This window comes from Microtus pennsylvanicus, chromosome 9, assembly GCF_037038515.1.
Source record: "Microtus pennsylvanicus isolate mMicPen1 chromosome 9, mMicPen1.hap1, whole genome shotgun sequence".
NCBI classification, from domain to species: domain Eukaryota; kingdom Metazoa; phylum Chordata; class Mammalia; order Rodentia; family Cricetidae; genus Microtus; species Microtus pennsylvanicus.
In genome coordinates this window covers 108,505,380-108,533,313 of record NC_134587.1, presented here as the reverse complement: position 1 = coordinate 108,533,313, position 27,934 = coordinate 108,505,380, and the positions used below count along the sequence as shown (strand labels likewise).

The 27,934-nt window shown below is 55.0% G+C and overlaps 1 protein-coding gene across 1 annotated transcript; it reads left to right on the top strand.

The window, feature by feature from the left end:
- Window positions 1-6,145: 6,145 nt before the first annotated feature.
- On the top strand, window positions 6,146-9,896 carry Bst2 (bone marrow stromal cell antigen 2). Its single transcript, XM_075984571.1, has 5 exons — window positions 6,146-6,489; window positions 7,426-7,543; window positions 7,944-7,983; window positions 9,410-9,527; window positions 9,641-9,896. The coding sequence occupies exons 1-4, from the start codon at window positions 6,202-6,204 to the stop codon at window positions 9,507-9,509; spliced, it is 546 nt and encodes a 181-aa protein (XP_075840686.1). The 5' UTR covers window positions 6,146-6,201; the 3' UTR covers window positions 9,510-9,527; window positions 9,641-9,896.
- Window positions 9,897-27,934: the final 18,038 nt, after the last annotated feature.

The following is a 27,934-nucleotide window of genomic DNA, read 5'->3' as shown; positions in this document are numbered from 1 at the left end:
GCTTTGGAGCCTGTCCTGGAACTAGCTCTGTAGACCAGGCTGGCCTCAAACTCACCTGCCTCCGCCTCCCGAGTGCTGGGATTAAAGGTGTGCGCCACCACTGCCCAGCCTAAAATCCGTTCTCATGAGTGAGGTCACCTGTGCTTTTCAACAGCCCCCGTGGCTTCTGTTTTCTTCGGGCCAGACCAACCCTGATACCCACAGGCATTGTGTTTACCTACGTCTTTGTCCCTAGAACTTCGTTTTAAGCATTGTTTCTAAGTAAACAAGAACCCATTCCACTATGAAGCCATATACACTTTGCAAAGAGCCGTAATATAAACACACCTTAAACGTCATTGTATTTGTGGGGCTGAGTACATTGTTATCTAGATACTTTTTTGTTTTTTTCCCAAATTGGGCTCTGTTTGAGTATGGCTAAAGTAAAATGATCTGGGCCAGACTCTAGAAGTCCTGGACCAGTAAAACCGGGTGGAACTGAGTTTCATTCTTGCCTCACCCTGATTGGGTTTTTCCTGCCTGCTGTGGAGCCCGCAGGGGAACCCCCATACCACACTGTCTTTGGCAGGGTCACAGGCTGTCTGTGGTCACCCCAATAGATAAGCTCTGGTGGTCTCAGGGCCACAGCCCCTCCTTGTAGGGCACCTGCATTCTCTTGGGTGAGCAGCAAGATGACTCCCAGTTCTCACTTCTTAGAGGCTGTGCAGCCATAAAGGGGCCTTCCAGGTAGAGGGGAGTGGGTTGCTGCCTCAGGTACCCCGTAGGCCTTCTTGAAGGTCCAGGGCCCCGACCTTGGCTCCACAAGGTAGCAAATATTTGGAAATGAGCCATCGAGTCAAATTTGTGTGGTAATCAGGGTGTGACTGGGAAATGTACACCCCCTTCAGAAACTGTCAGAGGGGTGCCTGCCACCAGGCATATTCGGCCTCCCTTAGTCAGACAGACAAGAAGTCCCTTCCAACTCTCAACAAAAGGGCCTTTTCTCTGGTGTCTCCTCTTGGGGATTTGGTTTTGGAGGTGTGGGAGGAGGCAGAGGTATATGTCTAAGGCAGGGTCTCATGCAGTCCTAGCTAGACTTGAACTCAGCACATAGCTGAGGCTGGCCTTGAACTCCTGTCCTCCTGAGTGCTGGGGTGGCAGGGTACAGGAGCACTCTGGGCCCCTCTCTGACTCTTTGCTGCCTATGAGCTGAATGGTACCCACCATCTTTCCTCAAAACACAATCCTACCCATATCTATCACCATGCACAAAACTCAAGTCCAAATGGATCAAAGACCTCAACATAAAGCCAGCCACAATGAACTTTATAGAAGAGAAAGCGAGAAGTACACTTGAACACATTGGCACATGAGACCACTTCCTAAATATAACCCCAGCAGCACAGACACAGAGAGAAACATTTACTAAATGGGACCTCCTGAAACTGAAAAGCTTCTGTAAAGCAAAGGACACTGTCAATAAGACAAAACGACAGCCTACAGAATGGGAAAAGATCTTCACCAACCTCACATCAGACAGAGGTCTGATCTCCAAAATATACAAAGAACTCAAGAAATTGAACACCAAAAGAACACATAAACCACTAAAAAAAATGAAAAAAAACAAAACAAAAAAAATGGAATACAGACCTAAACAGAGGCCTCTCAACAGAGGAATCTAAAATGGCTGAAAGAAGCCGGGCGATGGTGGCACATGCCTTTAATCCCAGCACTCGGGAGGCAGAGGCAGGCAGATCTCTGTGAGTTCGAGACCAGCCTGGTCTACTGGTCTACAGAGCTAGTTCCAGGACAGGCTCCAAAGCCACAGAGAAACCTTGTCTCGAAAAACCAAAAAAAAAAAAAAATAGCTGAAAGACACTTAAGGATGGGTCAACATCCTTAGCCATCAGAGAAATGCAAATCAAAACAACTTTGAGATTCCATCTTACACCTGTAAGAATGGCCAAGATCAAAAACACTGATGACAACTTATGCTGGAGAGGTTGTGGGGGAAAAGGAACACTGCTGCATTGCTGGTAGGAATGCAAGCTGGTACAGCCCCTTTGAATGTCAGTATGGTGATTTCTCAGAAAATTAGGAAACAACCTTCCTCAAGGCCCAGTAATACCACTTTTGGGTATATACCCAAAGGATGCTCAATTGTGCCACAAGGACATGTGCTCAGCTATGTTCATAGCAGCTTTGTTTGTCATAGCCAGAACCTGGAGACAACCTAAATGCCCCTCAATCGAAGAATGGATAAGGAAAATGTGGTACATTTACACAATGGAGTACTACACAGCAGAAAAAAATAATGACAGCTTGAATTTTGCAGGAAAATGGATGGAGCTAGAAAAAAAATTTTTTTTTTCGAGACAGGGTTTCTCTGTAGCTTTGGTGCCTGTCCCGGAACTAGCTCTGTAGACCAGGCTGGTCTCGAACTCCCGGAGATCTGCCAGCCTCTGCCTCCTGAGTGCTGGGATTAAAGGCGTGTGCCACCACCGCCCGGCTAGAAAACATTATTTTGAGTGAGGTAACCCAGACACAGAAAGACAATTATCACATGTAGTCACTCATAGGTGGTTTTTAAACATAAATCAAAGAAAGCCAGCCTACAAACCACAATCCCAGAGAATTTAGACAACAATATGGACACTAAGAGAGACTCACATAGATCTAATCCACATGGGAAGTAGAAAGTAGAAAAAGACAAGATCTCCTGAGTAAATTGGGAGCATGGGGACCTTGGGGGAGGGTTGAAGGAGGAGGGGAGAGACAGGGAAGGGAGCAGAGAAAAATGTACAGCTCAATAAATATCAATAAAACAACCAAAAAAAGAAAATATATTGTTGTCAAAAATCAAGCATTATATCTCAGAGTATTGAATCAACATTAAAAACACACACACACATACACACACACACACATACACACACACACACACACACACACACACACACACCCTAGCCCCCAGCTCCAAGTAATCTGCAAGTCCACCTTCCCTCACCAGCCTCTGCGGGACCCCCACTGAGTGCCTACTGCTATAGAAACACTTGTGTCTCCTCAGGGTCCCTCTAGAAAAGATAGTCCTACCCATTCCCGTTACACCGGTACTGGGATTCAACTTGAAGAAGAAAAGAAAAGCAACCAGCCTCTGGCTTTTACCTTGACCTCAGTCCGAAAATGGTTGTTCTGTCTCCAGCAAATCTCAAAATCAGACTGAGAGCTGACTCTTCCCATTTTGTAATTCTCTCTAGTTCTGGGATGAAGGGCAACTAGTGTGGCTCCTGGGATTACAGGTGTGTGCCATTGCTGCCTGGTCTGTAAGGCTGGCCCAGTGTGGCTGTTTTACTTTTCTGATCTTCAGGAGAGCTTTATTTATTAAAAATACAGATGAAATGCCACTACACCCATTCACAGAGCGCTTGCTGTAAACCTGGGTGGCAGGTGTCCCTGGTGTCAGGACAATATCCTGCCTTTTGACCGGGGTCAAATGAAGAGGTGCAGTATGGGCCTCCCCTGCCTGGCTCGTTTTAGTTTCTTTTGTTATGCTCACATCCATGAAGTCTCCCAAAAACCAACAAGGAGACAGAGTCCCATATGTAAAAGCAAAGAGCCTTTATTCTACACAAGTTTGCAAATTTGGACTCTTCATGTGTCCAAGATATTGGAATAATCAGAGAGCCCTCGATTTCAGTTAGAATTGGGTTTGTATAGTAGCAAAGGTGGGAGTGAGGGATTTCTAAGGTTCAGGACCTCTGATTGACATTTGTCTAGGGGTGTCCTGGTGAGTGTGTGCTGACGGGTGATCCTATCTACAATGGTTGGAACATTAGGCATTTCCTTTGGTTGGTCTGTATAAGACCCTTATTCTCAAAGGGACGAGAAGGAATTTCCTAGCAGAATGTTTTAAAATCAGAAACCCCAGACTAGCTTCATGTTTCCAGAAAGATAGTGGCTCCCCGCGCCCCCACTGGGGAAATTCCAAAGCACAAGGGTGCCCAGCCATCTGGGGGAGGCTGATAAAGGCGGCCTGACTCAGGGGCAGGGTGGCCTTGTTGCACTTGTGCCACCCCCCCTGACTGCCCAGAAGGGCTGCTTGTGATTTTCGCCTTTAAAAAACCCCACAGAGGGATTTGAGCTCCTCCCTGCCTCGCTGTGTGGAGTGTGGAAAGGAGTCCCGAGCTAGCCTGTATTAAGCTAACAATAAACCTTGCTTATTGCAGTCTGGGCTTCTCTGGTTTCTGGTGTCTCTCTGGGGGTCGTAATCTGGGCACAACAGTCTGTTCTTGGGTGGTGCTCAGGTATTCTTAGTTTATGGTCCTTCCTGTGGAAGACCCCTGGAGTGGGGAGACTCTCATTCAAGTCTCGGGATAACACGACCCCTCAAGAACTCACAAGAGACCGTCCTTGCTGCAATCACATGAGGCATATTGACAGGAACCAGCGCACTGGGCCAAGACTCATATCCCACGTAGGGGTAGAGGAGTTCGACCCCAAGTAGCTGGGAGAAGGGGTATTTAAAGGAAGAAACCACAACCCAAAAGGGGTAGGGAGAGCATCATTGGAAGATTCCTAAAATACCAGTGATAATAACTCCCCATTTCTTAAGATTGTTCTTAAGATTATAATCTAACTTTGTGGTCAGCCAGTTTCTGGAACAAAGTCACTGAACCAGCTAACCTAGATTTTTGGGTCTACTCTTCGTGCTCCAGGTCTGGATTTATCCTAGTCTTTCCTCTGCAACCAGGTATTGCCTCAGGGTAAGCTACTGAGACTCAGGCATCCATGAGTTTATCATGGCTGGGTCCTACATCGCCAGGCAGCTGTGTATCCTCGATCTCAGATTCCAAAGATCCATGGTCTTTCTGTGGATCAAGGGTTTACAAAGATCACCAAGGAGACCGCTGACCACAAACCCTGACCTTTGCCCTTCAGTTCACAACTCAACCTTGCCGCTTCAGTTTCCCTACCCGAAGACCAAACCAACAGCTACTCTGGTTAACCATGGTTCAGATGAGGGCCAAGCCCACAAGCGCCAGGGTACGGCTGCCACGGACCTGCTCAGGGGAGGCACTCAGACCGTGGGAGAAGCAGGGTCCTGGTAACAGGAAGGCACAAGTTCGGCGAATGACAGACAGACACAACACACAAGAGAGTGGTTGGAATCTGCTGCGATTTTACTGAATTCATGTTTTCATTATATAGTATTCAAACAAAGAACAAATCAGAAGGTCATGTGTCATTGGTTGGCACAGTATGAAAGCTTCTTTTAGTCACATCAGCAATATTTAAGAAAAGTACATTATCAGGAACAGGTGTTAAACATAAAGTATCCGTAGAAGAGGAAATCTTGTCCTTGGGACTGTAAACCTCAGGCAAGTGGTTTCATCTGTCTCATTATCGCTATCATGGCCCTTCCTCTTCCTAACCCTTTATTTCATCTAGTGACCAAATATACCTAATCAGTTCTCTGCACCTGCTGAACTATACTTTTTAGTACCTTCTTATGCAGCAGACATCGTGGGGGTTGGGATCTAGCAAGCCTACCCATAAAGTTCAAAGTATAACAGTCTTTGTCCATCAACATTAACCCATCTATTCCCTTGCTCATCATACACCCTGTGTATGACAAAGGTTCTGCTGTAGTCTTATACATTCCCATACTGTGCTTCCTTATCCCAGAGCTGTTCCTGAAGAGAATGATCCTTGTCTTGTATATATAAAGACTATCATTATTATGAAAGAAATTGTGCAAGGCTCATATTCCATATAGTCAGCTACACGAGAATACCGTCTGTGCCCCAAGGGCGGCCAATACCAGGCTATCTGCCATTGACCTCCAGGAAGCCTAGTCCCATGGGACACATAGCTCCCGTCCGGTATAATGACATATGTCATGTCACACAGACGACACTGGGGTTGGTGTGGCAGAGGGCCAAGAATTTGAGTTGAATTCCAGAAGTTTCTTTTTCTTCCAGGGGGATTCCACAGCAAGCCTTCACTCACAAGGCCAAGAGGAATGCCCCCCTTTCCAGGAAAAAGAAACCGAAAGGCTGCCTTTCCCAGGACACTAGCAGGCTGTGCTCCAGCTGCTCTGGGACCGCCCCTAAGGACGCTGGAAATTGCTATTGGTTAGAAGCGGGACCTATGCTAAAGAGGGGCGTGGCCCGGAGAGGGTTCCAGCGCCAGCGAAGCTTCGAGCTAGAGGAACAAAACCACATGGCACCGACTTTCTACCACTATCTTCCGGTGCCCATGGAGAAGCAGGGACCGGGCATCCGCAGGCGGTGGCTGGTGGCCGCGGTCCTGATGTTCCTGATCTTTGTGGTCTTGGTCTTCCTGCTCATCTACTTCGCCGGCAGGGCAAACAGCGAGGCCTGCAGGGACGGGCTGCGGGTTTGGGATGAATGCCGTAACACCACGCACCTTCTGCAGCGCCAGCTCACCCGTGCCCAGGAGAACCTGCGGCAGGCAGAGAAGCAGGCAAACACCTGCAACCGGACCGTGGTAAGACTGGAAACCGTCCCCTCCAAAGCCCCGAGTGACTGGGGAGGCGACTTTGAAACTGCCAAGCAAGTCCCACTCCCACGCCGGCACGCCAGGGACTGAGGACCTTGAAATCCAGGGAGACCTTAAAACTTCCCTCAGCTCCGAAATCAGGGGCCTCAGTATCCTCCCTGTGAAGGGTGCTGAAGTTGAAGAGCTTGAAACTGACTTAGAGGACCAGCACAGGAGCTTCTCCGGGACTCCACTCAGCCCTGATGATTGAAACTTTTTTATTTTTTGAGACGGAGTCTCGCTGCATAGCTAAGGCTGTCCTGAAAGTCACCCTGCAGACCAGGCTGCCCTTGAATGCAAGAAATCCACTGCCTCTGCCTTCCAAGTGCTGGGACTAAAGGTGTGCGCCACCACCAGCAAATTTTTGAAATTTTGAATGTGTCTTTTAGAGACCTTGGCTGGGAAGCTCCGTTGTTGTGTTTGGGAAGGATTTGCTAAATCAATGTGAGCCTCAGAATATCTGGAACTTTCTAGTAGGGTTTAGTCATGAAGAGCTTTCAAATTCCCGTGGCGGGGGTGGGGGTGGGCTTAAAACTGCTATTTTGGAGCGAGGAGTTGATGGTGCACACCTTTAATCCCAGCACTCCGGAGGCAGAGGCAAGCCTCTGTGAGTTCGAGACCAGCCTGGTCTACAGGGTGAGTTCCAGTACAGCTAGGACTGTTACACAGAGAAACCCTGTCCAGAAGGAAAAAACAACAAAATACCCTGCCATTTTGGAGATGGCACGTGTTTTGTTAGGACTGGGGGGCTATCGAGGGGGCTGGAGAGGAACCTGAAAGGACCTTTGTTTGGGTAAGAGGACCTCTGAAGACTTGGCCTGGAAAGTTTCTAGGGACCAGGACAACAAACAGCCAATCTGTGTTTCTGCTGCTTTTCTGACTCAGGTGACCCTTCAGGATTCCCTGGAGAAGAAGAAGTCCCAGGTCCAGGAGCAGCAGGCCCACATCCAGGAGCAGCAGGTCCACATCCAGGAGCAGCAGGTCCACATCCAGGAACTTAAGAGTGAGAAGGGGTGGGGTGGGGAAGTGCAGGGGAAGGGGTGGGGTGGGGAGTGCTGAGACCAGGAGAAGGGGTGGGGGATTGGAGGGGGCTAAGAGGGAACAGGGCAGGCCAGAGTGAGAGAAGCTGCTCAGGAATCTGATTTTTCCCAGAGCTTCAGGAGTGGAAGTGGGTGTTTATGGGAGCAGAGGGCAGGTTAGCAGCGCCCTGTTAGGGGGGTGGGGGCTGCAGAGCTGGGGATGACAGCTGTAGAAGGACCTCAGGCTGGCCCTTCATTTGGTCTCCCTCTCCCTTCACACCCCCCCAGCCCCCACTGCTGGCCTTGGTGTTAGATGGCTTCCAGGTGTTACTTTGGGGTGTTCTCCCATGTGGCCTGTGCTGATTGGGCCCTCTATCTTTGCAGGCAAGATCATGAAGCTGAACCAGGAGCTGGCGACACTGAGGTTAGAAACAGCTCCCCTGCCCTCCCCCTCCCCTGCCCTCCCCTCCTCCCCTGCCACTCTCTACTTCCTTCCTCAAGACCGGGACCCACTTGGTCACACAATCCACAGCTCAAAGCTGAGCTGTGAAGAAGGCTAGTGAGGAGAGCTTGTGACACATTAGCTCAAGGCCCTGAGTTCAAATCCCCAGCACCCGCTTAGAAACTGGCTGTAGTATGTCCTTAACTCTGGTACTGGGGAGCAGACAGAGTATCCTGGGGCTCACTGGCCAGCCCAGGTAGTAAAGCTTCATGTCCAGGGAGAGACCCTGTCTCAAAAATTAAGGAAGAGGGTATGTAGACAAAATTGTAGCCTTCCCTATTGCACAGTAAAGTCCTGAAGTTCACTGTCAAAGTAATAATGCCAATAACAATACAATTCATAAAAATAAGATGGAGCCAGGCACACGGCACACACCTTTAATCCCGTACTCCAGAGGCAGAAGCTGGTGGAGCTCCGGGAGTTCTAGGCCAGCCAGGACTACATAGAGAAACCCTGTCTGGGAAAACAAAACAAAAAGCTTCAGAAGAAAAACAAGTCCCAAGAGCCACAGCCGTAGGTGACCAATCCCAGCCCGCTCCCTCAGCGATGTGGTGGGTGGGGCTGCCTAGAAACCTGAGATCTAAGAGAGGAGGAAAGAGAAGCCTGAGTCCTGCTCAACCTGAGCAACTGCGGGATCTCCCAGACAGAATCTCAGTGCCGAGGCATCCAGGGCAGTGGGTAGCTCACAACTGTTCATAACTCCAGCTCCATGAGCTCTGTGCCTCTGGACTCTGAGGGCCCTACATTCACACACACACACACACACACACACACAACCTGAGTTTGAATACATGCCTCTGACTCCACCCGCACCACTGTTTATGTGTACTCGTGCATACACATCATAATGCACATGTACACACACTAAATAAACTATAATACAATTTAAAAGGAATAAAAATAAAATCTAAGGAAAGAAAATGTGAATTTGAAATACTAAGAACAGGGCTGAGAACCCGCTGGAGCCCTGAGTAGACTCCCACAGTGAAGGGCTGGGGGCGTGGCTCAGGGTGGACCCACTGCCTAGTATCCCCAGTGAGGGGCTGGGGACTTGGCTCCGGGGTGGAGCCTCTGCCTAGGATCCGCCCCAGTTCCATCCCAGCACAGAAATATTTAAAAAGGAAGCTGATGGCTGGGCGGCAGCGCACGCCTTTAATCCCAGCACTCAGGAGGCAGAGGCAGGCGAATCTCTATGAGGTTGAGCCCAGCTTGCTCTACAAAGTGAATTCCAGGACAGCAGGACTTTTTGACAGAGAAACCCTGTCTTGAAAAAAATTAAGAAAAAAAAAAAGCGAGCGAAGGAAACATCATCAGGTGACCTCTGCCTGAGTCATCCCTCTCCACGCAGGACCAAAGAGGAAGCTTCTAGCACAGCACAGAACTCTGCCAGCTCCATGGTGGTCTCCAGCCTTTTGATGTTCGTGGTGCCAGTGGTCCTGCTTTTCTGAGGACCCAACAGCTGGCAGGTGAGGACTGGGTCCCGGGGAGGTTGTGAGGAGCCCACTCAGGGAGGAGGGCGTGGTCCTGTGGTGGAAGGGGCGGAGTGTCCATTAACAGCTGAGTCTTTCCCGTTCTTTAGGCCACAGCCCGTATTGACGAAGATGCGGTTGCACCTGTTTGAGGTCATTGGGAGTCCTGGTGGTTCTGGAGGTCATGGCAGCCCCAAGGATGTAGAAGCCACTGAGTGGAGCCTAGATTGCACCTCCCTCCCTCCTTCCTTACGACTGGGAGAGTGGAAGGGGCACCTCTATTTTTGCTTTTATGGTTATTGGGGCAGGGGATCACTTATTTCTGACGTCTTTAAGCTTTGAAAAATAAAGTAATTTGGAAAGAAAGAGTTTGCTTCTAAATTGCTAGTGTCCCTACGTCCCCTGTTTCTCCGTCCTGAACATGGCCTTGGTCAGTGGGTGCAGAGGGTGGCCAGCTCTCAGGTCTATGCTGCTCTCAGGGGAGAAGAGGCTGAGGCTAGAATGGCTCCACCATGCTCGTCTGTCTCCACAGTTCTGGGCAGGGGTTTATGCTAGCCTTCCTTCTTCACAGCAGCACTGATAGAACGGAGAGAGATGGCAGGCAGGCAGGTAGGTAGGTAGGTGGGTGGGGCTCACAGAGTGGTCCAGCAAGTCCAACAATGGCTGTCTACCAACAGGAGCCTTTCTTTCATTTGTTTGAGAATTTTTCTGCTTATACAAACGGAACAGAAGTTCAGTAGGCTTCTTACCATTCATGCCTGGAGCACCACACAGCCAGTACTAAAGGTCCATGTGAGTAGTGCAGCCGTGAAACTCACCTTGCCTGTGCTGCTCATTGCGGGTCTGAACACGGTGGACATTGCTTTGTCTATGCTGCTCTTTGTGATAACTACAGTCACCCTGAGGTCACCTGGCCTCTGCTACCTCGGGGCCCAGTTAAACCAGAGGTGTCTCCAACCCTGTGTCAGTTTACACAGAGAAGCCTGGAGACACCAACCAGCACCAGCATTTCCCTTATTTTCTACAAATTGTCAAAAGTTTTGTTTTGTAGGTTTTTCGAGACAGGGTTTCTCTGTGTGGCCCCGGCTGTTCTGGAACTCCCTCTACAGACCAGGCTGGTCTCGAACTCATAGAGATCCTCCAGCCTTTGCCTCCCCAGTGCTGGGATTAAAGGAGGGCACCACCATTGCCCAAGTCAGTTAAGTCTTCTCCTCCTCCTCCTCTTCCTCCTCCTCTTCCTCCTCCTCTTCCTCCTCCTTCTTCTTGTTTTGTTTTACGTGTTTTTGTTTTTCAAGATGGGGTTTCTCAGGAGCTATGGAGTCAGTTACTGGAACTCTGCTCTGTAAGCCAGGCTGGCCTCGAACTCACAGGGATCTGCCTGCCTCTGCCTCCCGAGTACAGGGGGGGGGGGTTAAAGGTGTGCACCTCCACTGCCTGACCACTTAAGAGCCCATTTTCCACCTCCCATATTCCTCGCAATCCCGCAATCCCGCTCTGGTGCCCACTCCCTCTCCAGGATCTCACTGCTTTCCTCTGTTAACTTCCTTCCTCCACTTCCTCCTGGAGCTGACTGATTGTTCTTTCCATTTCCTGACACTAAGGTTCACAGAATTGTTCCCTTGACCCCACAGTACCCACTGGAGACAGTGTTTCCCTGGGAACCCCAGATGCCCCCTCCCAGGCACCCATAAATCCCTTTGTGGGCACCTCACACCATTGTCTTGGTACAAAACTGTTTCGAAGCCAAGCTGTTTCCGGCGTGGGGTGTTGTACTCTAGAGTCCAAACACCGAGGAGGAGTCACCCCCAGAGACCATCCCTCACACCATAGCTGATATAAAAGCATGAGGATTTTATTAATTCTGTCATTACAGGGTCCTTCAGCATTCGGGAAGTCGAGGGGACCTCAAATAGCTGGCACAGGCTACTTTTAAAGGAGAAGGCCACAGAAGCAAGGAGGCTTGTTCTTTGCCTATTCTAATTGGCTTATTCGAAAGGGCTATTACCAATAATTGGCTGGAGAGCTGTTGCCAGATCAGATGAGGTAAGAGGTCATTTTGACCCCGTTTCCCAGGGGACTGAAACATACGAGTATGGGTAATTGTTCAGGAAACGAGTCAACATCTTAAAGGTGACCTTGCCCCAATTTCCCGAGAACAGAAGCGCACGTGTAGCTGTTAGGTCCTTGGTTCCCGGGGAGGAGGGGACACACCAAGGCACTAAGGAGGTTGAGAGGCTTCAGAATTGTCTTAGAGTTTTACACGGGCATATTGTGAAGACTCTTCCAAACCCTCAGGCCCGAGTTCTCATTCAATCCTGCTGCTGCTGCTGCTGCTGTGTGTGTGTGTGTGTGTGTGTGTGTGTGTGTGTGTGTGTGTGTGTGTGTGTGTGTTCTGGGAAGTGAACCCAAGACCTGACTCCAGGCCATGCCCCAGCACCACACTGGAGGACCCTAAGCCGTGCTCCACCCCTGGGCTGGCCACTGATCCCTCACTGAGGGCATTTAGGTCTAGCCCTTCTCTGGTGGTCTCTGGAGGCTTGTCCTCCAATGGATGCCCCACATGGCTTCATGGGTTCCGCTGTCCCTGTTTGCAAAGTACAGTCCCAGCTTGTTAGTCTGCTGGTGACTTTGTCTTTAGGAGACGGGGTGGGAAGGGGCATTATCTTTACTGGATGGGTCAATCCTCCCCGCCACCTTACACCATAGATTTGTTGGGTGGATTTTGGAACGGTAGAAGTGGGAAACCAGGCTTCACAGGGTGGAGGTTCAGGGGGGACCGACTGTCCTCACTGGCAGACACAGAATGGAGGTTCACGGGGGACCGACTGTCCTCACTGGCAGACACAGGGTGGAAGTTCAGGGGGGACTGACTGTCCTCACTGACAGACACAGAATGGAGGTTCAGGGAGGAACGACAGTCCTCACTGACAGAACAGGGTGGAGGTTCAGGGGGGACCGACTGTCCTCACTGACAGACACAGGGTGGAGGTTCAGGGGGGACAGACTGTCCTCACTGAGACACAGGGTGGAGGTTCAGGGGGGACCGACTGTCCTCACTGACAGACACAGAATGGAGGTTCAGGGGGGACCGACTGTCCTCACTGACAGACACAGGGTGGAGGTTCAGGGGGGACTGACTGTCCTCACTATCAGACACAGGGTGGAGGTTCAGGGGGGACCGACTGTCCTCACTGACAGACACAGGGTGGAGGTTCAGGGGGGACCGACTGTATTCACTATCAGACACTCACAAGGTGGAGGTTCAGGAGGGACCGACTGTCCTCAGTGACAGACACAGGGTGGAGGTTCAGGGGGGACTGACTGTCCTCACTGACAGACACAGGGTGGAGGTTCAGGGGGGACCGACTGTCCTCACTGAGACACAGGGTGGAGGTTCAGGGGGGACCGACTGTCCTCACTGACAGACACAGGGTGGAGGTTCAGGGGAGACCGACTGTCCTCACTGACAGACACAGGGTGGAGGTTCAGGGGGGACCGACTGTCCTCACTGACAGACACAGAATGGAGGTTCAGGGGGGACCGAGTGTCCTCACTGACAGACACAGAATGGAGGTTCAGGGGGACCGACTGTCCTCACTGACAGACACAGAATGGAGGTTCAGGGGGGACCGACTGTCCTCACTGACAGACACAGGGTGGAGGTTCAGGGGGGACCGACTCTCCTCACTGACAGACACAGGGTGGAGGTTCAGGGGGGACCGACTGTCCTCACTGACAGACACAGGGTGGAGGTTCAGGGGGGACCGACTGTCCTCACTATCAGACACAGAATGGAGGTTCAGGGGGGACCGACTGTCCTCACTGACAGAACAGGGTGGAGGATCAGGGGGGACTGACTGTCCTCACTGACAGACACAGAATGGAGGTTCAGGGGGGACCGACTGTCCTCACTGACAGACACAGGGTGGAGGTTCAGGGGGACCGACTGTCCTCACTGACAGACACAGAATGGAGGTTCAGGGGGGACTGACTCTCCTCACTGACAGAACAGGGTGGAGGTTCAGGGGGAACTGACTGTCCTCACTGACAGACACAGGGTGGAGGTTCAGGGTGGACCGACTGTCCTCACTGACAGACACAGAATGGAGGTTCAGGGGGGACTGACTCTCCTCACTGAGACACAGGGTGGAGGTTGTGGGGGGACCGACTGTCCTCACTGACAGACACAGAATGGAGGTTCAGGGGGGACCGACTGTCCTCACTGACAGACACAGGGTGGAGGCTCAGGGGGGACCGACTGTCCTCACTGACAGACACAGAATGGAGGTTCAGGGGTGACTGACTGTCCTCAAAGACAGACACAGGGTGGAGGTTCAGGGGGGACCGACTGTCCTCACTGACAGACACAGGGTGGAGGATCAGGGGGGACCGACTGTCCTCACTGACAGACACAGAATGGAGGTTCAGGGGGGACTGACTGTCCTCACTGACAGACACAGTGTGGAGGTTCAGGGGGGACTGACTGTCCTCACTATCAGACACAGGAAGGAGGATCAGGGGGGACTGACTGTCCTCACTGACAGACACAGGATGGAGGTTCAGGGGGGACTGACTGTCCTCACTATCAGACACAGGGTGGAGGTTCAGGGGGGACCGACTGTCCTCACTGACAGACACAGGGTGGAGGTTCAGGGGGGACTGACTGTCCTCACTATCAGACACAGGGTGGAGGTTCAGGGGGGAACGACTGTCCTCACTGGCAGACACAGGGTGGAGGTTCAGGGGGGACTGACTGTCCTCACTGACAGACACAGGGTGGAGGTTCAGGGGGGACCGACTGTCCTCACTGAGACACAGGGTGGAGGTTCAGGGGGGACCGACTGTCCTCAATGAAAGACACAGGTTGGAATTCAGGGGGGACCGATTGTCCTCACTATCAGACACAGGGTGGAGGTTCAGGGAGGACCGACTGTCCTCACTATCAGACACAGGGTGGAGGTTCAGGGAGGACCAACTGTCCTCACTATCAACACAGGGTGGAGGTTCAGGGGGGACTGACTGTCCTCACTGACAGACACAGGGTGGAGGTTCAGGGGGGACCGACTGTCCTCACTGACAGACACAGGGTGGAGGTTCAGGGTGGACCGACTGTCCTCACTGACAGACACTGAATGGAGGTTCAGGGGGGACTGACTGTCCTCACTATCAGACACAGGGTGGAGGTTCAGGGGGACCGACTGTCCTCACTGACAGACACAGGGTGGAGGTTCAGGTGGGACCGACTGTCCTCACTGACAGACACACAATGGAGGTTCAGGGGGGACCGAGTGTCCTCACTGACAGACACAGAATGGAGGTTCAGGGGGACACACTGTCCTCACTGACAGACACAGGGTGGAGGTTCAGGGGGGACCGACTGTCCTCACTGACAGACACAGAATGGAGGTTCAGGGGGGACCGACTCTCCTCACTGACAGACACAGGGTGGAGGTTCAGGGGGGACTGACTGTCCTCACTGACAGAACAGGGTGGAGGTTCAGGGGGGACTGACTGTCCTCACTGACAGAACAGGGTGGAGGTTCAGGGGGGACCGACTCTCCTCACTATCAACACAGAGTGGAGGTTCAGGGGGGACCGACTGTCCTCACTGACAGACACAGAATGGAGGTTCAGGGTGGAATGACTGTCCTCACTGAGACACAGGGTGGAGGTTCAGGGGGGACCGACTGTCCTCACTGAGACACAGGGTGGAGGTTCAGGGGGGACCGACTGTCTTCACTATCAACACAGGGTGGAGGTTCAGGGGGGACCGACTGTCCTCACTGACAGACACAGGGTGGAGGTTCAGGGGGGACCGACTGTCCTCACTGACAGACACAGAATGGAGGTTCACGGGTGACTGACTGTCCTCAAAGACAGACACAGGGTGGAGGTTCAGGGGGGACCGACTGTCCTCACTGACAGACACAGGGTGGAGGTTAAGGGGGGACCGACTGTCCTCACTGACAGACACAGGGTGGAGGTTCAAGGGGACTGACTGTACTCATTATCAGACACAGGGTGGAGGTTCAGGGGGGACTGACTGTCCTCACTGACAGACACAGGGTGGAGGTTCAGGGGGGACTGACTGTACTCACTATCAGACACAGGGTGGAGGTTCAGGGGGGACCGACTGTCCTCACTGAAGACACAGGGTGGAGGTTCAGGGGGGACCGACTGTCCTCAATGAGACACAGGGTGGAGGTTCAGGGGGGACCGACTGTCCTCACTGACAGACACAGAATGGAGGTTCAGGGGGGACCGACTCTCCTAACTGACAGACACAGGGTGGAGGTTCAGGGGGGACTGACTGTCCTCACTGACAGAACAGGGTGGAGGTTCAGGGGGGACTGACTGTCCTCACTGACAGACACAGAATGGAGGTTCAGGGGGGACCGACTGTCCTCACTGACAGACACAGGGTGGAGGTTCAGGGGGGACCGACTCTCCTCACTGACAGACACAGAATGGAGGTTCAGGGGGGACTGACTCTCCTCACTGACAGAACAGGGTGGAGGTTCAGGGGGAATTGACTGTCCTCACTGACAGACACAGGGTGGAGGTTCAGGGGGGACCGACTCGCCTCACTGACAGACACAGAATGGAGGTTCAGGGGGCCTGACTGTCATCACTGAGACACAGGGTGGAGGTTCAGGGGGGACCGACTGTCCTCACTGAGACACAGGGTAAAGGTTCAGGGGGGAACCGACTGTCCTCACTGACAGACAAAGGGTGGAGGTTCAGGGGGAACGACTGTCCTCACTGACAGACACAGGGTGGAGGTTCAGGGGAAACCGACTGTCCTCACTGACAGACACAGATTGGAGGTTCAGGGGGGACCGAATGTCCTCACTGGCAGACACTCACAGAATGGACTTTCGGGGGGGACCGACTGTCCTCACTGACAGACACAGGGTGGAGGTTCAGGGGGGACCGACTGTCCTCACTGACAGACACAGAATGGAGGTTCAGGGGGGACCGACTGTCCTCACTGACAGACACAGGGTGGAGGTTCAGGGGGGACCGACTGTCCTCACTGACAGACACAGGGTGGAGGTTCAGGGGGGACTGACTGTCCTCACTGAGACACAGGGTGGAGGTTCAGGGGGGACTGACTGTCCTCACTACAGACACAGGGTTGAGGTTCAGGGGGGACTGACTGTCCTCACTATCAGACACAGGGTGGAGGTTCAGGGGGGACTGACTGTCCTCACTGACAGACACAGGGTGGAGGTTCAGGGGGGACTGACTGTACTCACTATCAGACACAGGGTGGAGGTTCAGGGGGGAACGACTGTCCTCACTGAAGACACAGGGTGGAGGATCAGGGGGGACCGACTGTCCTCACTATCAGACACAGGGTGGAGGTTCAGGGGGGACCGACTGTCCTCACTATCAGACACAGGGTAGAGGTTCAGGGGGGACCGACTGTCCTCACTGAAGACACAGGGTGGAGGTTCAGGGGGGACTGACTGTCCTCACTATCAGACAAAGGGTGGAGGTTCAGGGGGGACAGACTGTCCTAACTATCAGACACAGGGTGGAGGTTCAGGGGGAACTGACTGTCCTCACTGACAGACACAGGGTGGAGGTTCAGGGGGGACCGACTGTCCTCACTGACAGAACAGGGTGGAGGTTCAGGGGGGACCGACTGTCCTCACTGACAGACACAGGGTGGAGGTTCAGGGGGGACCGACTGTCCTCACTGAGACACAGGGTGGAGGTTCAGGGGGGACCGACGGTCCTCACTGAGACACAGGGTGGAGGTTCAGGGGGGACCGACTGTCCTCACTGACAGAACAGGGTGGAGGTTCAGGGGGGACCGACTGTCCTCACTGACAGACACAGGGTGGAGGTTCAGGGGGGACCGACTGTCCTCACTATCAAACACAGGGTGGAGGTTCAGGGGAAACTGACTGTCCTCACTGACAGACACAGGGTGGAGGTCCAGGGGGGACTGACTGTCCTCACTGACAGACACAGGGTGGAGGTTCAGGGGGGACCGACTGTCCTCACTGACAGACACAGAATGGAGGTTCAGGGGGGACCAACTTTCCTCACTGAGACACAGGGTGGAGGTTCAGGGGGGACCGACTGTCCTCACTAGCAGACACAGGGTGGAGGTTCAGGGGGGACCGACTGTCCTCACTGACAGAACACGGTGGAGGTTCAGGGGGGACTGACTGTCCTCACTGAAGACACAGGGTGGAAGTTCAGGGGGGACCGACTGTCCTCACTGAGACACAGGGTGGAGGTTCAGGGGGGACCAACTGTCCTCACTGACAGACACAGGGTGGAGGTTCAGGGGGACAGACTGTCCTCAATGACAGACACAGAATGGAGGTTCAGGGGGGACCGACTGTCCTCACTGGCAGACACAGAATGGAGGTTCAGGGGTGACCGACTGGCCTCACTGAGACACAGGGTGGAGGTTCAGGGGGGACCGACTGTCCTCACTGACAGACACAGAATGGAGGTTCAGGGGGGACCGACTGTCCTCACTGACAGACACAGGGTGGAGGTTCAGGGGGGACTGACTGTCCTCACTATCAGACACAGGGTGGAGGTTCAGGGGGGACCGACTGTCCTCACTGACAGACACAGGGTGGAGGTTCAGGGGGGACCGACTGTATTCACTATCAGACACTCACAAGGTGGAGGTTCAGGAGGGACCGACTGTCCTCAGTGACAGACACAGGGTGGAGGTTCAGGGGGGACTGACTGTCCTCACTGACAGACACAGGGTGGAGGTTCAGGGGGGACCGACTGTCCTCACTGAGACACAGGGTGGAGGTTCAGGGGGGACCGACTGTCCTCACTGACAGACACAGGGTGGAGGTTCAGGGGAGACCGACTGTCCTCACTGACAGACACAGGGTGGAGGTTCAGGGGGGACCGACTGTCCTCACTGACAGACACAGAATGGAGGTTCAGGGGGGACCGAGTGTCCTCACTGACAGACACAGAATGGAGGTTCAGGGGGACCGACTGTCCTCACTGACAGACACAGAATGGAGGTTCAGGGGGGACCGACTGTCCTCACTGACAGACACAGGGTGGAGGTTCAGGGGGGACCGACTCTCCTCACTGACAGACACAGGGTGGAGGTTCAGGGGGGACCGACTGTCCTCACTGACAGACACAGGGTGGAGGTTCAGGGGGGACCGACTGTCCTCACTATCAGACACAGAATGGAGGTTCAGGGGGGACCGACTGTCCTCACTGACAGAACAGGGTGGAGGATCAGGGGGGACTGACTGTCCTCACTGACAGACACAGAATGGAGGTTCAGGGGGGACCGACTGTCCTCACTGACAGACACAGGGTGGAGGTTCAGGGGGACCGACTGTCCTCACTGACAGACACAGAATGGAGGTTCAGGGGGGACTGACTCTCCTCACTGACAGAACAGGGTGGAGGTTCAGGGGGAACTGACTGTCCTCACTGACAGACACAGGGTGGAGGTTCAGGGTGGACCGACTGTCCTCACTGACAGACACAGAATGGAGGTTCAGGGGGGACTGACTCTCCTCACTGAGACACAGGGTGGAGGTTGTGGGGGGACCGACTGTCCTCACTGACAGACACAGAATGGAGGTTCAGGGGGGACCGACTGTCCTCACTGACAGACACAGGGTGGAGGCTCAGGGGGGACCGACTGTCCTCACTGACAGACACAGAATGGAGGTTCAGGGGTGACTGACTGTCCTCAAAGACAGACACAGGGTGGAGGTTCAGGGGGGACCGACTGTCCTCACTGACAGACACAGGGTGGAGGATCAGGGGGGACCGACTGTCCTCACTGACAGACACAGAATGGAGGTTCAGGGGGGACTGACTGTCCTCACTGACAGACACAGTGTGGAGGTTCAGGGGGGACTGACTGTCCTCACTATCAGACACAGGAAGGAGGATCAGGGGGGACTGACTGTCCTCACTGACAGACACAGGATGGAGGTTCAGGGGGGACTGACTGTCCTCACTATCAGACACAGGGTGGAGGTTCAGGGGGGACCGACTGTCCTCACTGACAGACACAGGGTGGAGGTTCAGGGGGGACTGACTGTCCTCACTATCAGACACAGGGTGGAGGTTCAGGGGGGAACGACTGTCCTCACTGGCAGACACAGGGTGGAGGTTCAGGGGGGACTGACTGTCCTCACTGACAGACACAGGGTGGAGGTTCAGGGGGGACCGACTGTCCTCACTGAGACACAGGGTGGAGGTTCAGGGGGGACCGACTGTCCTCAATGAAAGACACAGGTTGGAAATCAGGGGGGACCGATTGTCCTCACTATCAGACACAGGGTGGAGGTTCAGGGAGGACCGACTGTCCTCACTATCAGACACAGGGTGGAGGTTCAGGGAGGACCAACTGTCCTCACTATCAACACAGGGTGGAGGTTCAGGGGGGACTGACTGTCCTCACTGACAGACACAGGGTGGAGGTTCAGGGGGGACCGACTGTCCTCACTGACAGACACAGGGTGGAGGTTCAGGGTGGACCGACTGTCCTCACTGACAGACACTGAATGGAGGTTCAGGGGGGACCGACTGTCCTCACTATCAGACACAGGGTGGAGGTTCAGGGGGACCGACTGTCCTCACTGACAGACACAGGGTGGAGGTTCAGGGGGGACCGACTGTCCTCACTGACAGACACACAATGGAGGTTCAGGGGGGACCGAGTGTCCTCAATGACAGACACAGAATGGAGGTTCAGGGGGACACACTGTCCTCACTGACAGACACAGGGTGGAGGTTCAGGGGGGACCGACTGTCCTCACTGACAGACACAGAATGGAGGTTCAGGGGGGACCGACTCTCCTCACTGACAGACACAGGGTGGAGGTTCAGGGGGGACTGACTGTCCTCACTGACAGAACAGGGTGGAGGTTCAGGGGGGACTGACTGTCCTCACTGACAGAACAGGGTGGAGGTTCAGGGGGGACCGACTCTCCTCACTATCAACACAGAGTGGAGGTTCAGGGGGGACCGACTGTCCTCACTGACAGACACAGAATGGAGGTTCAGGGGGGAATGACTGTCCTCACTGAGACACAGGGTGGAGGTTCAGGGGGGACCGACTGTCCTCACTGAGACACAGGGTGGAGGTTCAGGGGGGACCGACTGTCTTCACTATCAACACAGGGTGGAGGTTCAGGGGGGACCGACTGTCCTCACTGACAGACACAGGGTGGAGGTTCAGGGGGGACCGACTGTCCTCACTGACAGACACAGAATGGAGGTTCACGGGTGACTGACTGTCCTCAAAGACAGACACAGGGTGGAGGTTCAGGGGGGACCGACTGTCCTCACTGACAGACACAGGGTGGAGGTTAAGGGGGGACCGACTGTCCTCACTGACAGACACAGGGTGGAGGTTCAAGGGGACTGACTGTACTCATTATCAGACACAGGGTGGAGGTTCAGGGAGGACTGACTGTCCTCACTGACAGACACAGGGTGGAGGTTCAGGGGGGACTGACTGTACTCACTATCAGACACAGGGTGGAGGTTCAGGGGGGACCGACTGTCCTCACTGAAGACACAGGGTGGAGGTTCAGGGGGGACCGACTGTCCTCAATGAGACACAGGGTGGAGGTTCAGGGGGGACCGACTGTCCTCACTGACAGACACAGAATGGAGGTTCAGGGGGGACCGACTCTCCTAACTGACAGACACAGGGTGGAGGTTCAGGGGGGACTGACTGTCCTCACTGACAGACACAGGGTGGAGGTTCAGGGGGGACTGACTGTCCTCACTGACAGACACAGAATGGAGGTTCAGGGGGGACCGACTGTCCTCACTGACAGACACAGGGTGGAGGTTCAGGGGGGACCGACTCTCCTCACTGACAGACACAGAATGGAGGTTCAGGGGGGACTGACTCTCCTCACTGACAGAACAGGGTGGAGGTTCAGGGGGAATTGACTGTCCTCACTGACAGACACAGGGTGGAGGTTCAGGGGGGACCGACTCGCCTCACTGACAGACACAGAATGGAGGTTCAGGGGGCCTGACTGTCATCACTGAGACACAGGGTGGAGGTTCAGGGGGGACCGACTGTCCTCACTGACAGACAAAGGGTGGAGGTTCAGGGGGAACGACTGTCCTCACTGACAGACACAGGGTGGAGGTTCAGGGGAAACCGACTGTCCTCACTGACAGACACAGATTGGAGGTTCAGGGGGGACCGAATGTCCTCACTGGCAGACACTCACAGAATGGACTTTCGGGGGGGACCGACTGTCCTCACTGACAGACACAGGGTGGAGGTTCAGGGGGGACCGACTGTCCTCACTGACAGACACAGAATGGAGGTTCAGGGGGGACCGACTGTCCTCACTGACAGACACAGGGTGGAGGTTCAGGGGGGACCGACTGTCCTCACTGACAGACACAGGGTGGAGGTTCAGGGGGGACTGACTGTCCTCACTGAGACACAGGGTGCAGGTTCAGGGGGGACTGACTGTCCTCACTACAGACACAGGGTTGAGGTTCAGGGGGGACTGACTGTCCTCACTATCAGACACAGGGTGGAGGTTCAGGGGGGACTGACTGTCCTCACTGACAGACACAGGGTGGAGGTTCAGGGGGGACTGACTGTACTCACTATCAGACACAGGGTGGAGGTTCAGGGGGGAACGACTGTCCTCACTGAAGACACAGGGTGGAGGATCAGGGGGGACCGACTGTCCTCACTATCAGACACAGGGTGGAGGTTCAGGGGGGACCGACTGTCCTCACTATCAGACACAGGGTGGAGGTTCAGGGGGGACCGACTGTCCTCACTGAAGACACAGGGTGGAGGTTCAGGGGGGACTGACTGTCCTCACTATCAGACAAAGGGTGGAGGTTCAGGGGGGACAGACTGTCCTAACTATCAGACACAGGGTGGAGGTTCAGGGGGAACTGACTGTCCTCACTGACAGACACAGGGTGGAGGTTCAGGGGGGACCGACTCTCCTCACTGACAGAACAGGGTGGAGGTTCAGGGGGGACCGACTGTCCTCACTGACAGACACAGGGTGGAGGTTCAGGGGGGACCGACTGTCCTCACTGAGACACAGGGTGGAGGTTCAGGGGGGACCGACGGTCCTCACTGAGACACAGGGTGGAGGTTCAGGGGGGACCGACTGTCCTCACTGACAGAACAGGGTGGAGGTTCAGGGGGGACCGACTGTCCTCACTGACAGACACAGGGTGGAGGTTCAGGGGGGACCGACTGTCCTCACTATCAAACACAGGGTGGAGGTTCAGGGGGGACTGACTGTCCTCACTGACAGACACAGGGTGGAGGTCCAGGGGGGACTGACTGTCCTCACTGACAGACACAGGGTGGAGGTTCAGGGGGGACCGACTGTCCTCACTGACAGACACAGAATGGAGGTTCAGGGGGGACCAACTTTCCTCACTGAGACACAGGGTGGAGGTTCAGGGGGGACCGACTGTCCTCACTAGCAGACACAGGGTGGAGGTTCAGGGGGGACCGACTGTCCTCACTGACAGAACACGGTGGAGGTTCAGGGGGGACTGACTGTCCTCACTGAAGACACAGGGTGGAAGTTCAGGGGGGACCGACTGTCCTCACTGAGACACAGGGTGGAGGTTCAGGGGGGACCAACTGTCCTCACTGACAGACACAGGGTGGAGGTTCAGGGGGACAGCCTGTCCTCAATGACAGACACAGAATGGAGGTTCAGGGGGGACCGACTGTCCTCACTGGCAGACACAGAATGGAGGTTCAGGGGTGACCGACTGGCCTCACTGAGACACAGGGTGGAGGTTCAGGGGGGACCGACTGTCCTCACTATCAACACAGGGTGGAGGTTCAGGGGGGACCAACTGTCCTCACTTACAGACACAGGGTGGAGGTTCAGGGGGGACCGACTGTCCTCACTATCAACACAGGGTGGAGGTTCAGGGGGGACCAACTGTCCCCACTGACAGACACAGGGTGGAGGTTCAGGGGGGACCGACTGTCCTCACTGACAGACACAGAATGGAGGTTCAGGGGGGACCGACTCTCCTCACTATCAGACACAGGGTGGAGGTTCAGGGGGACTGACTGTCCTCACTGACAGACACAGGGTGGAGGTTCAGGGGGGACTGACTGTCCTCACTGACAGACACAGGGTGGAAATTCAGGAGGGACCGACTGTCCTCACTGACAGACACAGGGTGGAGGTTCAGGGGGGACCGACTGTCCTCACTGACAGACACAGAATGGAGGTTCAGGGGGGACCAACTTTCCTCACTGAGACACAGGGTGGAGGTTCAGGGGGGACCGACTGTCCTCACTAGCAGACACAGGGTGGAGGTTCAGGGGGGACCGACTGTCCTCACTGACAGAACAGGGTGGAGGTTCAGGGGGGACTGACTGTCCTCACTGAAGACACAGGGTGGAAGTTCAGGGGGGACCGACTGTCCTCACTGAGACACAGGGTGGAGGTTCAGGGGGGACCGACTGTCCTCACTATCAACACAGGGTGGAGGTTCAGGGGGGACCAACTGTCCTCAATGACAGACACAGGGTGGAGGTTCAGGGGGGACCGACTGTCCTCAATGACAGACACAGAATGGAGGGTCAGGGGGACCGACTGTCCTCACTGGCAGACACAGAATGGAGGTTCAGGGGTGACCGACTGTCCTCACTGAGACACAGGGTGGAGGTTCAGGGGGGACCGACTGTCCTCACTATCAACACAGGGTGGAGGTTCAGGGGGGACCAACTGTCCTCACTGACAGACACAGGGTAGAGGTTCAGGGGGGACCGACTGTCCTCACTATCAACACAGGCTGGAGGTTCAGGGGGGACCAACTGTCCTCACTGACAGACACAGAATGGAGGTTCAGGGGGGACCGACTCTCCTCACTGACAGACACAGAATGGAGGTTCAGGGGGGACCGACTGTCCTCACTGACAGACACAGGGTGGAGGTTCAGGGGGGACCGACTGTCCTCACTGACAGACACAGGGTGGAGGCTCAGGGGGGACTGACTGTCCTCACTATCAGACACAGGGTGGAGGTTCAGGGGGGACTGACTGTCCTCACTGACAGACACAGGGTGGAGGTTCAGGGGGGACCGACTGTCCTCACTGATAGACACAGAATGGAGGTTCAGGGTGGACCGACTGTCCTCACTGACAGACACAGGGTGGAGGTTCAGGGGGGACTGACTGTCCTCACTATCAGACACAGGGTGGAGGATCAGGGGGGACTGACTGTCCTCACTGACAGACACAGGGTGGAGGTTCAGGGGGGACTGACTGTACTCACTATCAGACACAGGGTGGAGGTTCAGGGGGGACCGACTGTCCTCACTGAAGACACAGGGTGGAGGATCAGGGGGGACCGACTGTCCTCACTATCAGACACAGGGTGGAGGTTCAGGGGGGACCGAATGTCCTCACTATCAGACACAGGGTGGAGGTTCAGGGGGGACCGACTGTCCTCACTGAAGACACAGGGTGGAGGTTCAGGGGGGACTGACTGTCCTCACTATCAGACACAGGGTGGAGGTTCAGGGGGGACCGACTGTCCTAACTATCAGACACAGGGTGGAGGTTCAGGGGGAACTGACTGTCCTCACTGACATACACAGGGTGGAGGTTCAGGGGGGACCGACTGTCCTCACTGACAGAACAGGGTGGAGGTTCAGGGGGGACCGACTGTCCTCACTGACAGACACAGGGTGGAGGTTCAGGGGGGACCGACTGTCCTCACTGAGACACAGGGTGGAGGTTCAGGGGGGACCGACGGTCCTCACTGAGACACAGGGTGGAGGTTCAGGGGGGACCGACTGTCCTCACTGACAGAACAGGGTGGAGGTTCAGGGGGGACCGACTGTCCTCACTGACAGACACAGGGTGGAGGTTCAGGGGGGACCGACTGTCCTCACTATCAGACACAGGGTGGAGGTTCAGGGGGGACTGACTGTCCTCACTGACAGACACAGGGTGGAGGTCCAGGGGGGACTGACTGTCCTCACTGACAGACACAGGGTGGAGGTTCAGGGGGTACCGAGTGTCCTCACTGACAGACACAGAATGGAGGTTCAGGGGGGACCAACTTTCCTCACTCAGACACAGGGTGGAGGTTCAGGGGGGACCGACTGTCCTCACTAGCAGACACAGGGTGGAGGTTCAGGGGGGACCGACTGTCCTCACTGACAGAACAGGGTGGAGGTTCAGGGGGGACTGACTGTCCTCACTGAAGACACAGGGTGGAAGTTCAGGGGGGACCGACTGTCCTCACTGAGACACAGGGTGGAGGTTCAGGGGGGACCGACTGTCCTCACTATCAACACAGGGTGGAGGTTCAGGGGGGACCAACTGTCCTCACTGACAGACACAGGGGGAGGTTCAGGGGGACTGACTGTCCTCAATGACAGACACAAAATGGAGGTTCAGGGGGGACCGACTGTCCTCACTGGCAGACACAGAATGGAGGTTCAGGCGTGACCGACTGGCCTCACTGAGACACAGGGTGGAGGTTCAGGGGGGACCGACTGTCCTCACTATCAACACAGGGTGGAGGTTCAGGGGGGACCAACTGTCCTCACTTACAGACACAGGGTGGAGGTTCAGGGGGGACCGACTGTCCTCACTATCAACACAGGGTGAAGGTTCAGGGGGGACCAACTGTCCCCACTGACAGACACAGGGTGGAGGTTCAGGGGGGACCGACTGTCCTCACTGACAGACACAGAATGGAGGTTCAGGGGGGACCGACTCTCCTCACTGACAGACACAGAATGGAGGTTCAGGGGGGACCGACTGTCCTCACTGACAGACACAGGGTGGAGGTTCAGGGGGGACCGACTGTCCTCACTGACAGACACAGGGTGGAGGCTCAGGGGGGACTGACTGTCCTCACTATCAGACACATGGTGGAGGTTCAGGGGGGACTGACTGTCCTCACTGACAGACACAGGGTGGAGGTTCAGGGGGGACCGACTGTCCTCACTAACAGACACAGAATGGAGGTTCAGGGTGGACCGACTGTCCTCACTGACAGACACAGGGTGGAGGTTCAGGGGGGACCGACTGTCCTCACTGACAGACACAGGGTGGAGGTTCAGGGGGGACCGACTGTCCTCACTGACAGACACAGGGTGGAGGCTCAGGGGGGACCGACTGTCCTCACTGACAGACACAGGGTGGAGGTTCAGGGGGAACCGACTGTCCTCACTGACAGACGCAGATTGGAGGTTCAGGGGGGATTGACTCTCCTCACTAACAGAACAGGGTGGAGGTTCAGGGGGAACTGACTGTCCTCACTGACAGACACAGGGTGGAGGTTCAGGGGGGACCGACTCTCCTCCCTGACAGACACAGAATGGAGGTTCGGTGGGGACTGACTGTCCTCACTGAGACACAGGGTGGAGGTTCAGGGGGGACCGACTGTCCTCACTGACAGACACAGGGTGGAGGTTCAGGGGGAACCGACTGTCCTCACTGACAGACACAGGGTGGAGGTTCAGGGGGGACCGACTGTCCTCACTGACAGACACAGGGTGGAGGTTCAGGGGTGACCGACTCTCCTCACTGACAGACACAGAATGGAGGTTCAGGGGGGACCGAATGTCCTCACTGGCAGAAACAGGGTGGAGGTTCAGGGGGGACCGACTGTCCTCACTGCCAGACACAGAATGGATGTTCAGGGGGGACCGACTGTCCTCACTGACAGACACAGAGTGGAGGTTCAGGGGGGACGGACTGTCCTCACTGACAGACACAGAATGGAGGTTCAGGGGGGACCGACTGTCCTCACTGACAGAACAGGGTGGAGGTTCAGGGGGGACTGACTGTCCTCACTGACAGACACAGGGTGGAGGTTCAGGGGAAACTGACTGTCCTCACTTAAGACACAGGGTGGAGGTTCAGGGGGGACCGATTGTCCTCACTATCAGACACAGGGTGGAGGTTCAGGGGGGACTGACTCTACTCACTATCAGACACAGGGTGGAGGTTCAGGGGGGCCCGAGTGTCCTCACTGACAGACACAGAATGGAGGTTCAGGGGGGACCTACTGTCCTCACTGACAGACACAGGGTGGAGGTTCAGGGGGGACCGACTGTCCTCACTGACAAACACAGGGTGGAGGTTCAGGGGGGACCGACTGTCCTCACTGACAGACACAGAATGGAGGTTCAGGGGGGACTGACTGTCCTCACTGACAGACACAGGGTGGAGGTTCAGGGGGGACCGACTGTCCTCACTGACAGACACAGGGTGGAGGTTCAGGGGGGACCGACTGTCCTCACTGACAGACACAGGGTGGAGTTTCAGGGGGGACCGACTGTCCTCACTGACAGACACAGAATGGAGGTTCAGGGGGGACCGACTCTCCTTACTGACAGACACAGGGTGGAGGTTCAGGGGGGACTGACTGTCC

Excerpts from the sequence above, each read along its gene's own strand:
- Bst2 (XM_075984571.1), top strand. The coding sequence starts at position 6,202 with ATGGCACCGACTTTCTACCACTATCTTCCGGTGCCCATGGAGAAGCAG. Across the intron at positions 7,544-7,943 it reads CCACATCCAGGAACTTAAGA|GCAAGATCATGAAGCTGAAC; the intron begins GTGAGAAGGGGT and ends CTATCTTTGCAG. Across the intron at positions 7,984-9,409 it reads CAGGAGCTGGCGACACTGAG|GACCAAAGAGGAAGCTTCTA; the intron begins GTTAGAAACAGC and ends CTCTCCACGCAG.